Genomic DNA, 15623 nt, shown 5'->3' on the forward strand with positions numbered 1-15623 from the left:
AAAAATAGAAATTCACTACCAGTTACTACAGCAACAGTCAGGAAATGTTTGAAATGAAACTAATGCTGCAGCTTATCATGATATGGCCTTTAAAGTACATTCATAATGCCAAAGAGGGAAATGAATTCCCCTGAAACCCCACTGAGACAGTTCATGTTAGAATCAGTCAATCAAGGAACAAATGGAGATCAAATAAATAACATAAAACACCAAATTATATGAATGTACATGGTCAGCAACACAAATAAGTGAATGAGCACTACGATGTTTTTCCTCTTTTCAACAAAATCGGTCACAGCATGAGAAATATAATCAAAAAGCAAACAAAACCATACACTGGATAAACAAATTATAAACACAGTCTGAACCTCACAGCTACCATAAATAATAAATAAATAAATAGAACTGGAGTTAAAGAAATTAAAGCAATGTTAAATATTCGCAGTCACGGAAACAGTGTAAATACAGAACTCCTCCTGAGGCCACATTCTTTGGCTACGTTTCAAAGCAGTTAACATAAAAGACCCATTACAACACGGCTAACCCGGTCGAAATAACTTTTGTCTTTTGCTGTAGAAGCATACTTAGGGTGTGCCCAGTACACTTATCACTGCCAGCTGATTTCAAAAGTTCAACAAAGTACTAAATCATCAGCTGTCATCATCACACCCAACTGCAATCACATGTGCAGCAGACACGTAAAGTTCACCAGCAGAGGTCAGTAAAACATGAATGTTTCCCAATTCCATAACACAAAGTGCAGTACAAACAGTACATCTTCTACTGTAATTGTCTCCACAGGGTCTTCTGTCAGCACAGCAGCCAAATGATAACATACATATAGAGGAGCAGTAATCAGGCTGCAGCTTTAAACACAGCTGTCTGTACAAACGTGTTTTTATTTTTCAAGAAAAAAAAAATACAAATTTGATTTCCTCCTGTGACTCTTTGGGCATTACATTGTGCAACAAGTCAACAAGAATCACACAGGTTTGAATATTTTTGACTATACGTCTATTAACTACTAACACTTGTGTTTCAATTGTGTTTTCAGAATGCAAGTTTTATTTTGGACACTTCTTTTAGACTGAAGAAACAGATTACCACAATTATTTGTTTTAAATTGTTTTGTTTAAATCCTGTCAGATCTTTAAAAAAATCGAAGATGTTTAAAAATATACTGTATGCATATGCCCTTATAATAAGAAGATTCCAGGAACAATAACAATGCCATGTTATCTCTTTAATTGACATATGGCAAGAAAGAAGCTGTATTGACGACTAGTTTAAATACACACCAAACCTGTATGAATAGTAATTGAAACATTTACTTTCACGTTCTCTTCCAAACAAGATTATTTCATTTTTATGCTTGCTTATGCTTCATACTACTGTACCTAATGTATGCAGTTAACTGTGTGCTTCTATTCTTATTCCTACCTTTAAAAATGATGGAAAAACTATGAAATTAACGAGTTGTCTGGGGTGTATTTGGTGCGAGAGCTGCTGAAGCTGCAGAGGAAAGTGAAGGGGAAAGAAGAAGAACGGGACTCGGAGCCTATGTCGCTGCTGTTGATGCTGTCAAATCCGCGGGCAGTGCAGCAGTGTCGCCGATACGTAGACACCGACCTAAACCGCTGCTTCACCCACACCACCCTCAAGTAAGGCAATGAGAGGAGATGATAACGCTCATGGTGACAGTTCTAATAACAGTGCGTTGCTATTTTGTATTTTTATCTGCCAGTGGTCCCCTCTCAGACACGGCCCCCTATGAGATTATCAGCTCCCGAGAGCTGAATGGCCTTCTGGGTCCCAAAGGCAGTCCAGAGGCAGTGGATTTGGTCTGCGACCTCCATAACACCACTGCCAATATGGGCCTGTGCTTCATCGCATATTCTGACTACGACTGGATCTGCCTGCACATATTCAGACACCTGCAGGTGAGTAAAACTGTTTCTTAAGTGAGTAAAATACATTCACCCTGTATAGTATGTTTGTCAACTAACATTTGATTTTTGTGACTTTTTCAGAGGGAGATGCCAGATACACCAATGAGATTCCTACATTTTGATGTGTCCAGTAAAGAATCGTATTCTCTGGATTCATTGGGAAAACATGGCTTTGGTAAGTTTTTATTGCCTATTATAAATCAAACTTATCAAAAGTAATATTAGTCATCTAAAACCCATGCTCTGCAGCCATGGAGATTGGCCCTCAGCCCCACGGCGTGGTGCGATCAAACATCTATACAGCAATGAAAGTGGGTGTGCAGCACATGCTTGACTGGGTCCGCTTCTTTAACTCAGGTACAGTTACAGACAGGTTGCCAGGTGAGCATTTTTGCCCAGCCGTATCTTTGAAGCCCTCAGTTGTTTTCTGCATTTATTATCAGGCACTGTGTTTGAGGGAGGATTTGTGGACATGTTCACCATGGTTAGACACATCGACTACCCAAGAGACAGCGAGACCCACAACATCACAGCAGCCATTCATCCTCATCTCCAGGTACGGCCTGAGATGCCTTCACTTTTTATAGCTGCAGTTGTATGAAGTTAGGCAGGGAGCTAAAGTATATATATGTATAGAAACAACATAAAAAAACAAAAACATAAACTACCTGACAATGTACATGTACAAATAACACAAACAAAGAAGAAGAAAAGCTCCTTGTCCCAGGAAAAATAATCAGCCTGTGTTCAAAAGCTCTTTATACAGGGATGAGTAAAGTTTTATTTATAGCATGTCGTCATACCTGCTGTTCAGAAATAATGCATTTGTTCATTAATCTGTGTGCATTTTCTTTTACTGTAGAAACAATTATAAGCACAGGGTTAGGCCTCTTTATACAAACTAGCTTTGTAGCCGGGATAATACTGATCTAGATTTTGAGTTAGATTAACATTCATCCATATTTGTTTGACCTATTTGGCAACCAAACATTAAAAAGAACAGATGGGCCAAAATACATATTAGTGACTCCATTAAAATGTAACTCCTACAAATTTGCTTTTAAATTTTGAAAATCATGTGTCTAAAACACAGCCTAAGTGGGTACCTGGCAAACTTAAAAAGTAAAAGAAAAAAGTATTAAAGTCCATTGAATTTATTCAAGATTGATGCCACTGAATATCAGATGCAATTGTTTAGGGTGAGCCAATAAATACTTTCCTTTATTCTACATAGCATGGGTTATATGTGGCAATGTGTAATTCAGACACCACAGATCAAAGTCTAAGTCTACAGCACATTGTGTTAGTTAACTAAACTTAAACCTAAGTGTGAAAATAAATTTGACTGAAACCTGAAACATGAATAAAAGATTAACTTGAGAAAAAAAAAAAGAACACTAACTGTGTACTAAACAAACTAAAGTTAAAAATAAAAGTGTGCTGAAAATGTCTTTGACAAATATATCACCACAATCCTCACAGGACCAAGACTTCTGCCTGCTCCACCCTGAGGACCCGCTGTTCCAGACATTCTCAGGGCAAACACTGAGGTATCAAGGCAGTGAACCTCTTTATCCTTTCTTCATCAATGAATGTGCTTACTACGAGAAGGGCATCGCTCTCTCCCTGGCGAGAAAGAGGCGCGTGATGATTCCTGCGATCCGGGCACAGACAGAGCAAGAGCGAGAAGCTAACGAGCAGCGCTTTGCATCAGAAGAAGAGGAGTGAAGGTGTTTGCGACAGACTGATGACTGAATTAAATTTTTACAAACACTTTTATTGAAATAACAGCATGTGTTATGCTTGCTCACACTCACACACTATACTTAAATGTATACTTATTAACCACTGCGGCTCACAGCTGGGGACTGAACAACACTTTGACAAACATCATATGCTGCTCTGCATTCAGGGATAGAGGTTCTAATATTTAAAGGCTGAATGTGTGAAACACAATCTGATCTATAATCAGATGAATAGTGCATCATTTCACAGATATTCATGAAGCTCGTAAATCTTTATCGGTGGTGATATTCTAGAAGCATATACCATAAATTTATGGGTAATAATGGTGATTTTGTTTCCCAAATATATTTAACTAGTTTCATTTTCACTTTTTAAAAAAATAGAAATTCACTACCAGTTACTACAGCAACAGTCAGGAAATGTTTGAAATGAAACTAATGCTGCAGCTTATCATGATATGGCCTTTAAAGTACATTCATAATGCCAAAGAGGGAAATGAATTCCCCTGAAACCCCACTGAGACAGTTCATGTTAGAATCAGTCAATCAAGGAACAAATGGAGATCAAATAAATAACATAAAACACCAAATTATATGAATGTACATGGTCAGCAACACAAATAAGTGAATGAGCACTACGATGTTTTTCCTCTTTTCAACAAAATCGGTCACAGCATGAGAAATATAATCAAAAAGCAAACAAAACCATACACTGGATAAACAAATTATAAACACAGTCTGAACCTCACAGCTACCATAAATAATAAATAAATAAATAGAACTGGAGTTAAAAGAAATTAAAGCAATGTTAAATATTCGCAGTCACGGAAACAGTGTAAATACAGAACTCCTCCTGAGGCCACATTCTTTGGCTACGTTTCAAAGCAGTTAACATAAAAGACCCATTACAACACGGCTAACCCGGTCGAAATAACTTTTGTCTTTTGCTGTAGAAGCATACTTAGGGTGTGCCCAGTACACTTATCACTGCCAGCTGATTTCAAAAGTTCAACAAAGTACTAAATCATCAGCTGTCATCATCACACCCAACTGCAATCACATGTGCAGCAGACTCGTAAAGTTCACCAGCAGAGGTCAGTAAAACATGAATGTTTCCCAATTCCATAACACAAAGTGCAGTACAAACAGTACATCTTCTACTGTAATTGTCTCCACAGGGTCTTCTGTCAGCACAGCAGCCAAATGATAACATACATATAGAGGAGCAGTAATCAGGCTGCAGCTTTAAACACAGCTGTCTGTACAAACGTGTTTTTATTTTTCAAGAAAAAAAAAATACAAATTTGATTTCCTCCTGTGACTCTTTGGGCATTACATTGTGCAACAAGTCAACAAGAATCACACAGGTTTGAATATTTTTGACTATACGTCTATTAACTACTAACACTTGTTTCAATTGTGTTTTCAGAATGCAAGTTTTATTTTGGACACTTCTTTTAGACTGAAGAAACAGATTACCACAATTATTTGTTTTAAATTGTTTTGTTTAAATCCTGTCAGATCTTTAAAAAAATCAAAGATGTTTAAAAATATACTGTATGCATATGCCCTTATAATAAGAAGATTCCAGGAACAATAACAATGCCATGTTATCTCTTTAATTGACATATGGCAAGAAAGAAGCTGTATTGACGACTAGTTTAAATACACACCAAACCTGTATGAATAGTAATTGAAACATTTACTTTCACGTTCTCTTCCAAACAAGATTATTTCATTTTTATGCTTGCTTATGCTTCATACTACTGTACCTAATGTATGCAGTTAACTGTGTGCTTCTATTCTTATTCCTACCTTTAAAAATGATGGAAAAACTATGAAATTAACGAGTTGTCTGGGGTGTATTTGGTGCGAGAGCTGCTGAAGCTGCAGAGGAAAGTGAAGGGGAAAGAAGAAGAACGGGACTTGGAGCCTATGTCGCTGCTGTTGATGCTGTCAAATCCGCGGGCAGTGCAGCAGTGTCGCCGATACGTAGACACCGACCTAAACCGCTGCTTCACCCACGCCACCCTCAAGTAAGGCAATGAGAGGAGATGATAACGCTCATGGTGACAGTTCTAATAACAGTGCGTTGCTATTTTGTATTTTTATCTGCCAGTGGTCCCCTCTCAGACACGGCCCCCTATGAGATTATCAGCTCCCGAGAGCTGAATGGCCTCCTGGGTCCCAAAGGCAGTCCAGAGGCAGTGGATTTGGTCTGCGACCTCCATAACACCACTGCCAATATGGGCCTGTGCTTCATCGCATATTCTGACTACGACTGGATCTGCCTGCACATATTCAGACACCTGCAGGTGAGTAAAACTGTTTCTTAAGTGAGTAAAATACATTCACCCTGTATAGTATGTTTGTCAACTAACATTTGATTTTTGTGACTTTTTCAGAGGGAGATGCCAGATACACCAATGAGATTCCTACATTTTGATGTGTCCAGTAAAGAATCGTATTCTCTGGATTCATTGGGAAAACATGGCTTTGGTAAGTTTTTATTGCCTATTATAAATCAAACTTATCAAAAGTAATATTAGTCATCTAAAACCCATGCTCTGCAGCCATGGAGATTGGCCCTCAGCCCCACGGCGTGGTGCGATCAAACATCTATACAGCAATGAAAGTGGGTGTGCAGCACATGCTTGACTGGGTCCGCTTCTTTAACTCAGGTACAGTTACAGACAGGTTGCCAGGTGAGCGTTTTTGCCCAGCTGCATCTTTGAAGCCCTCAGTTGTTTTCTGCATTTATTATCAGGCACTGTGTTTGAGGGAGGATTTGTGGACGTGTTCACCATGGTTAGACACATCGACTACCCAAGAGACAGCGAGACCCACAACATCACAGCAGCCATTCATCCTCATCTCCAGGTACGGCCTGAGATGCCTTCACTTTTTATAGCTGCAGTTGTATGAAGTTAGGCAGGGAGCTAAAGTATATATATGTATAGAAACAACATAAAAAAACAAAAACATAAACTACCTGACAATGTACATGTACAAATAACACAAACAAAGAAGAAGAAAAGCTCCTTGTCCCAGGAAAAATAATCAGCCTGTGTTCAAAAGCTCTTTATACAGGGATGAGTAAAGTTTTATTTATAGCATGTCGTCATACCTGCTGTTCAGAAATAATGTATTTGTTCATTAATCTGTGTGCATTTTCTTTTATTGTAGAAACAATTATAAGCACAGGGTTAGGCCTCTTTATACAAACTAGCTTTGTAGCCGGGATAATACTGATCTAGATTTTGAGTTAGATTAACATTCATCCATATTTGTTTGACCTATTTGGCAACCAAACATTAAAAAGAACAGATGGGCCAAAATACATATTAGTGACTCCATTAAAATGTAACTCCTACAAATTTGCTTTTAAATTTTGAAAATCATGTGTCTAAAACACAGCCTAAGTGGGTACCTGGCAAACTTAAAAAGTAAAAGAAAAAAGTATTAAAGTCCATTGAATTTATTCAAGATTGATGCCACTGAATATCAGATGCAATTGTTTAGGGTGAGCCAATAAATACTTTCCTTTATTCTACATAGCATGGGTTATATGTGGCAATGTGTAATTCAGACACCACAGATCAAAGTCTAAGTCTACAGCACATTGTGTTAGTTAACTAAACTTAAACCTAAGTGTGAAAATAAATTTGACTGGAACCTGAAACATGAATAAAAGATTAACTTGAGAAAAAAAAAAAGAACACTAACTGTGTACTAAAGAAACTAAAGTTAAAAATAAAAGTGTGCTGAAAATGTCTTTGACAAATATATCACCACAATCCTCACAGGACCAAGACTTCTGCCTGCTCCACCCTGAGGACCCGCTGTTCCAGACATTCTCAGGGCAAACACTGAGGTATCAAGGCAGTGAACCTCTTTATCCTTTCTTCATCAATGAATGTGCTTACTACGAGAAGGGCATCGCTCTCTCCCTGGCGAGAAAGAGGCGCGTGATGATTCCTGCGATCCGGGCACAGACAGAGCAAGAGCGAGAAGCTAACGAGCAGCGCTTTGCATCAGAAGAAGAGGAGTGAAGGTGTTTGCGACAGACTGATGACTGAATTAAATTTTTACAAACACTTTTATTGAAATAACAGCATGTGTTATGCTTGCTCACACTCACACACTATACTTAAATGTATACTTATTAACCACTGCGGCTCACAGCTGGGGACTGAACAACACTTTGACAAACATCATATGCTGCTCTGCATTCAGGGATAGAGGTTCTAATATTTAAAGGCTGAATGTGTGAAACACAATCTGATCTATAATCAGATGAATAGTGCATCATTTCACAGATATTCATGAAGCTCGTAAATCTTTATCGGTGGTGATATTCTAGAAGCATATACCATAAATTTATGGGTAATAATGGTGATTTTGTTTCCCAAATATATTTAACTAGTTTCATTTTCACTTTTTAAAAAAATAGAAATTCACTACCAGTTACTACAGCAACAGTCAGGAAATGTTTGAAATGAAACTAATGCTGCAGCTTATCATGATATGGCCTTTAAAGTACATTCATAATGCCAAAGAGGGAAATGAATTCCCCTGAAACCCCACTGAGACAGTTCATGTTAGAATCAGTCAATCAAGGAACAAATGGAGATCAAATAAATAACATAAAACACCAAATTATATGAATGTACATGGTCAGCAACACAAATAAGTGAATGAGCACTACGATGTTTTTCCTCTTTTCAACAAAATCGGTCACAGCATGAGAAATATAATCAAAAAGCAAACAAAACCATACACTGGATAAACAAATTATAAACACAGTCTGAACCTCACAGCTACCATAAATAATAAATAAATAAATAGAACTGAAGTTAAAAGAAATTAAAGCAATGTTAATTATTTGCAGTCACGGAAACAGTGTAAATACAGAACTCCTCCTGAGGCCACATTCTTTGGCTACGTTTCAAAGCAGTTAACATAAAAGACCCATTACAACACGGCTAACCCGTTCGAAATAACTTTTGTCTTTTGCTGTAGAAGCATACTTAGGGTGTGCCCAGTACACTTATCACTGCCAGCTGATTTCAAAAGTTCAACAAAGTACTAAATCATCAGCTGTCATCATCACACCCAACTGCAATCACATGTGCAGCAGACTCGTAAAGTTCACCAGCAGAGGTCAGTAAAACATGAATGTTTCCCAATTCCATAACACAAAGTGCAGTACAAACAGTACATCTTCTACTGTAATTGTCTCCACAGGGTCTTCTGTCAGCACAGCAGCCAAATGATAACATACATATAGAGGAGCAGTAATCAGGCTGCAGCTTTAAACACTTGCCCTTATAATAAAAAGATGCCAGGAACAATAACAATGCCACAGTATCTGCTTGGTTTTTAACTTAGTCTGAAGCACACTTATACTATATTATACATACTGTGTGTGTCCCCCACCCCCCATCCTCCCGGGAGATAAAAAAAAACAAATCTGTTAATGCAACAGAGCGGGTCATTGCTGTACAGTACATGCAATCAATCCTTAATCCTTGAGAGCCAAAAACACACAGACGAAAAAAACCATCTCATTATAAAATGCATCTTGGTGTCAAACTCTAAGCAGGGCTTAAGATCCAAACACGAATCTCAGTCTATGCCACCCGGTAGGCAGTCATGCGGTAGTAGTTCTGACTATGGCTGCGTGCTGCCCACACCAGCAGGGCGGCAGCCATCATGTGGAGCGGTGAGGAAATGAGGGCCAGGTATAGGGACCAGCCCAGAGAGCCATCCACTTTGTCAGGGAGCATAGACACCCTGTGGAGCAGGTCCATCCCTGCCAGGTAGCAGCACACTGTGGCTAATGTGCAGAGAGCTGGAGGGCACAGGATCAGGGGGTATACAGAAATTAATGAACATTGCCTAAATACATTACAATGTTTCAATCATGTTTATTGGAATACTTAAGGATTATTTTGAACTACGAATCATGCCAAGATACTCTTTTAGAAACCAATATAAAGCTGAAAACAAGCATGACAGGTTTCCTTAACAATGGCTCTGCTTTATTCCCAGTCAGTCATGACAATGTGAGATCGACCCAATATGCACAATAACCAGAGATTGTATATAAAAGACATTTGCTGTGACTACACTATATCATAATGATTTCAATGCATTTTGTTTGGCCCTTTGGGCTTTTGAAATCTTTTTTAAACAAACAAACAAACAAATACGACCAATTTTACAGGAGTTGGTAGAGCTGGTAGGAGCTTATCAGCTATTGCTATTGCTAGCTGACATGCTTATCAAGGGGAATTTATAATTCACTGTGATGTAAAATGGGATGTTCATTTTGGCAGCCAAAAACAGAGTTAAAACATACTATTTAGAGTCTTTTAGCCATAAATACATTTAGCAGTCATAACTCAAGTAAGGCGAAGAGTAATTTTTGGACTTCTATGAAGAACCACAGGAGCTGCACCTTGCTAAATATTAGAAAGAGTACTCTAGAAAAACACTAAAGGAGACCTTTAATGCATATTTATGGCTATTCCCATCTTTTACATACAGTCTTTAGGGTTGGACTCAGACATTTTTTTTTTTTTTTGGTCATTTCTGCACTGAGGTTTGACTAACCAAGACCCTGAAACTGAACCAACTAAATGAAATTCAGAAATCCTTACTTGCACCTGTGTATTATCTGTAGCTACTGCAGAGATATAGCGAGTAACTAGGGCTGGGCAATATATTGAGTTTTTAAAAAATGTCGATACATTTTCATATGCGATATATGATGAGACAATATCGTTTATACCGATATAGTCTACAACATTCATACTTGTAGATCCACTAGTTCACCATTCTTTCTCTGTACAACTTCACGCTGCCCCCCTCTCCCTCACTGCTTGACGAATAAATCATGCAGGAAGTGACAGCATGGCAGTGTTGCCAACTTAGTGATTTTGTAGCTAGATTTAGCTCCCAGCAACTAGCTGCAAATTTAGCAACTTTTTCCGGTGACGTCGGCGACTTTTGGAGTTTTGGAAACCTGAAATCCTCTGCTGTTACCGTGTTTTGTGTACATACAGCCTTCTTACTTCATCCGTTCATACGCTTTGGCATCGCCTGGACCCCCAGGAGTGCCTGGCTGTTGGTTTCTATCATAAGGCACGTGACCTCAATAATGGAAATGGGTCTTTTTGTGTGTTTGTGATGCAGCCATATGAATGCGTAGCCACCATATATGTCTATGGTAGCCACCGCATTGAGCGGGTGGGCCTGTTGCTGTGATACGTCAGCGCATATATTCAGTCTGTTTACATGTTTTGTACTAGATGTACAGGAGTACACACAGGAGGAAACACTTTGGTGAAGACTGGCTTTTTAAAGAATAAGTCAGCCTTTCGCTGTTTTTACATTTTAATAGGACAGCTGTGAGTCTTTTGTTATGGAGGAAAAATGCATTGATTTATTTAAGGAGCATTATTTTTTTTAATATGCCAACAGTTGATTTTTGAACAATTTCTCATGTACACCTACAGCTGAATGTTAATAAAAGTGCCTTTGTGACATATGGGACATGTACTACCTTTTTACCTCAGAAGTACCTTTTTGTTTATACTTTTTGAGAAGAACAAATATCGAAAAATATATATCAGCTAAAACAAAAAAATTAAGATATTATTGGTCCATATCACCCAGCCCTACTAGTTACCCTTTCCACAGTTGTGCGTGGGTGGATTAAATAGAACAAATACTTCCTTTTTCCTTGTAACATTTACTAAATACTAAACATACATTGCAATTACTCTGAAATTCAAATCACAGTGACATGACTGATCTACTTTCAGATTTACTAGGTCAAATTCCTCAAGCCATAGTTAAGTGTTTTGCTTAATTGAGCAGTCTGACGCCTCATATTTTTGAACAGGTCTTACCAGCCAGCAAGTGAAGCACTCCGATTCCCAGGGTTGGAGTGAGGCTTCGGCACAGACAGGCACAGAATCCAGTCAGACCTGCCAAAGTCACCAGACTCAGAGAAACCAATGGCAGCAGAAACTGGCACCTCCATAGATCTATACATAGAGACAGACGATGGTGTGAAATATCGGGAATTTTGGTAAATGAGGCTTTTAAGCACTGAAATTGGGATTAATGTATTATTCACCATCACGCACTACACTACACAGACAAGCCTGCCTGTTTAGCGCATTTACAACGTAGGGAAGATTCAATCATCGACATTTTCCAAAACGTACAAAGCATATGACAGGAGGGAGGGGGGTAACACCCATTGTACACTTTTCAAATAGTTAGAAAATGTCGGTTGGTCTATGTAATTTCCTGCTGCCTAACCGCCAGTGGCCAAGGCATTTACACCACCGCACTATTGTGTAGTCTGCAGCGATATGGCCTCTGGTCTGGTGGATCAGTTCAAAGGCCTCACTGAATTTTCTAAAATAGGCCATCATTGATTCACAAAATGACTCCACTGATGATATTAGACAGGAACAAGCTGTGAGTGCGGCGCAGCAGGTATGGAAAGCAGCCAAAGCCGTCGGAGATGAAGTCAACAAGAAGTGGAAGCATTGTTCCAAAAATGGAAACCATACACAGTAAACCGCAGAAAACGATGATGGATTTTATTCAGAAGGTATGTAGATTCATGCTGGCCTGTATATTTGTGCATAAAGGATGAATTGAGGTCAGGGTTTGTGTGTGTGTGTGTGTGTGTGTGTGTGTGTGCGCGCGCACACCTGAAAAGGATAAGCGGAAGATAATGGATCAATAGAATTTTATTAGTACAATGATTTAATAGATATGAAAGAGTATATTTGATACCAAGATCTACAGAATATTTCAACAACAGGATGTGTTTTTACAGAACCCCACAAGGGACATGGGAGAAAAAAACAAGGGACAAAAAGGAGAGACATGTACACACACACACACACACACACACACACACGCACACAGCTTGAGCGTTTGTTTTATGAATATGTATAATATACATAAACAGGTGTGTGTCCTCCATCACTGTGGTTGTTTAAGAGCTGAGTCGCTGAGAGGAGAAGGGGGCGGGGCAGTGCTGTGCGGGTTTGTGGTGATCAAGTGAAGCAGTGATGGCGTGAGAGCGAGACAGTCAGTCAGGTTCATTCCTTCATGCCTGTACAATTTTGTCATGATTAAGGCCAACAGGAACTGCTGAATTCTAAATTAAAGGTGACTTTTGCTGCAATCTCTCACCGATCATTTCAACGTCCTGATGGACGCTGCTGTATCAAGATTAACACTGAAGTGCATGGCCTAAAATTAAAAAGTTTTGCGAGATCTCGCATATGTACATTTCTTTTTTTTCCTCCCATGTCCCTTGTGGGGTTCCATAGTTTTAATACTTCCTATTACATTACAATACCAAAGAACCAGGTGAAATTATATATTATGAAAGAAAAAAGATCAACATTTTCTTTGTACACTTTTTTTTTTGGAGGGGGGGGGGGGGGGGGGGGTCCTGAAAAGAGTACGCTTTGGAAAAATGTTGAAAATTGTGAATCATCCCTTACTGCAGTTAATGTGTGTGTGTGTTTTTTTTCTTAAATAGAAACTTGTAGCTAAACTTACACGTGCGCACCATGTCCTCTCCACTGTTGTGGTTCCCTGGTTCTTTGTACTTTGGCGTGAACTGTTGAAGTAGAGTGAAGCTTCGACACTCCAGCACCATCTTGGCATCTAGAAGAGACCAGCCTCCAGTGTTAAAGCACATTAAACTCAAACATTGTTGTGATGCTTATTTAAACCTTAATGCATTTTGGCACTTCCTGTGGGGAAACCAGTTGTACAAGCACAGTCAGAAAGTAATTGAAGGATGAAAACTCTTAGAAAAACATCCACCCACATTATGAACCTGAATATAAGAAAGTGGGTCATAGCATAAACTGCAGCAGGAACTATTTAATGTATTATTGGCTTGACAACTACAAATTAAAGTGATCATGAGGATGGGGGCCCGGGGGGGGGGGGGGGGGGGGGGGCATGTATTGGTTGTTGATAATGATCAAATAGAGTGGCTAAATTAATTAATATTTACTGTACATTGTGGAAAGAAAATCCTGAAAGTTTTCCTATTGATAGCAAAACCGGCCTTTGTGGCGTTTTGCATCAGGGAACAACAAACACAAGCACAAGCTAAACAACTGAAAAAAAATGGTTTCTAGACTTTGATAATAAAATACATTTTTGTCTTGGTAGAAGACCATGGCTAGGAGATGGATAATTGAGTTGTAGTATCCATCAAAGCAATTTATCTTAAATAAACAGTTTTTTTTTTGTTTGTTTTTTTTTGGGGGGGGGGGGGGGGGGTCCCCACTTTGTCCACTTGGTAATCCAACCTTGATCATGAGACAGAAATCCACATTAAATAAGTACCAGAACTCACTCAAGTGTTGTCATATTCTCTAAATAACCAGATAATCATAACGTCTGTGCACAGTAATGTGATGGCGACAGAGGAGAGGTCTGGGGATAAGTCACACCTGCCTGAGACAAGGTGCCCAGTTAGACAGCAGCAAATGGCGGGTATATAGTTTGAAACCTCTCAGACATGATCTGCCCGACTCTATGTAAATGTACACTGTCACTAGGCAAGTGAGGTCTGCTTAATAAACATACCTGGCTCTTTATACCATTGAGCGTTGGCAGGAACAAGCACACACCGCCACCAGAGGCCCACAGTGCCGTTAAGGCGGAACAATGTGTCACTGTAGGTTTTCTCATCAAATTCTCCGTCCATGAACTCCTCGTACAGGGAGCGCAGCTCGGATATGTTGGCCTCTCCGCGCACCGTGGGGCTGCTGTACTGGTACCAGTGTTGCGTCCCGATGGCCACCGACAGATAAACGGTGGCTATGATGCTCAGCACACAGGCGATAACCAGAGCTGTGGCGTAGCGGTTGTCAACCATTGTTCAGCGAGACAGAGACACGTCAAAGGGGATTAAGTTGATGCCAGTGATCAAATCGTTGCCCGATCGTTGCGCATCAATTGGGTCAACCTAGAATGCTTCGAGTCCCCGGCATCTATCCCAACCACACTGTCATTGCTAACCCTGAAAACGACACTGTTCTGTTGCGAGGTTTATTTTAATGACTGATACTCATCTCCAGCGCTGCACGAACAGTAAGCGTCAGCAACCCTGCAGCTCGGCTTGGATGCGCCATCTGCTCCCTTGTCCCACTTCCACAGATGGTGGGTGGCCCGACGCCACGACAGTTATTGAACAGCCAAAGCCCACAAATAACCCAGGAAAGAAAGTAAAGGGGGTGGGGGTGGTATACGACAGGCTATGCTCTAGGCAACACAGCATGCAAATGCAAATTGCCTGTGTCTGATTTGGACGGCTGGCTGATGCCGGGTGCACCCAGGATACAGGGAGTTGTAAACACACTAATCCCTGCGTGTTCCTCTTCCGGTTCCGCTGATCAGCTGAAATAAAAATAATCTTACATAAGCCAGATAGACACCGACACAGGCCTATCACTATAAAACGACAGCATGGCCTCGTTAAACTTAAATCATGTAACGATAAATAGCTGGCCTCTGATCGTCCAACTTGATTTTTACGGATGAAACTTTTCGAAAATTTTTGGTTACTTACGCAGCAGGAAAAAAGTTCCCCAAGGCTTCTGACGACGACTACAAACCGGATAATGGCTTTATTTATTTTTCTTTTTAACGCCAAAGACCAGAGAGACATGTTCACATCTGCTTCTTGCCCATTGTTTTCTAGCTGACAAGTTTCAGCTCTCAGATAATTAGATGTACTTTGTGAAACTGTTTGGAACACATTTAATTATTTAAACAAATAGAAGTGCCTCGACAAAGTCTCAGTGCACACATGAAGAACAGACAATGTCAAATGCTTCTACAGACGTCTGAGAGAGGGAAAACC

At 39.6% G+C, this 15623-nt stretch overlaps 3 protein-coding genes across 3 annotated transcripts; 2 read left to right on the forward strand and 1 right to left on the reverse strand.

Annotated features, from left to right (window-relative positions):
• Positions 1-82: 82 nt before the first annotated feature.
• Positions 83-3724, forward strand: LOC115797089 (N-acyl-aromatic-L-amino acid amidohydrolase (carboxylate-forming) B-like). The gene is made up of 7 exons (XM_030753562.1): positions 83-94; positions 1477-1661; positions 1745-1940; positions 2031-2124; positions 2199-2306; positions 2393-2505; positions 3432-3724. Exons 1-7 carry the CDS (start codon positions 83-85, stop codon positions 3675-3677), a joined length of 954 nt encoding a protein of 317 aa, XP_030609422.1. The 3' UTR covers positions 3678-3724.
• Positions 3725-4152: 428 nt separating this feature from the next.
• LOC115797090 (N-acyl-aromatic-L-amino acid amidohydrolase (carboxylate-forming) B-like) lies at positions 4153-7793 on the forward strand. The gene is made up of 7 exons (XM_030753563.1): positions 4153-4164; positions 5546-5730; positions 5814-6009; positions 6100-6193; positions 6268-6375; positions 6462-6574; positions 7501-7793. Exons 1-7 carry the CDS (start codon positions 4153-4155, stop codon positions 7744-7746), a joined length of 954 nt encoding a protein of 317 aa, XP_030609423.1. The 3' UTR covers positions 7747-7793.
• Positions 7775-15112, reverse strand: LOC115796975 (claudin domain-containing protein 1-like). The gene is made up of 4 exons (XM_030753470.1): positions 14345-15112; positions 13298-13405; positions 11614-11751; positions 7775-9548 (listed from the first exon to the last, which is right to left on the reverse strand). The coding sequence occupies exons 1-4, from the start codon at positions 14634-14636 to the stop codon at positions 9328-9330; spliced, it is 759 nt and encodes a 252-aa protein (XP_030609330.1). The 5' UTR covers positions 14637-15112; the 3' UTR covers positions 7775-9327.
• Positions 15113-15623: the final 511 nt, after the last annotated feature.

Source organism: Archocentrus centrarchus, chromosome 18 (assembly GCF_007364275.1).
Source record: "Archocentrus centrarchus isolate MPI-CPG fArcCen1 chromosome 18, fArcCen1, whole genome shotgun sequence".
In the NCBI taxonomy this organism is placed as follows: domain Eukaryota; kingdom Metazoa; phylum Chordata; class Actinopteri; order Cichliformes; family Cichlidae; genus Archocentrus; species Archocentrus centrarchus.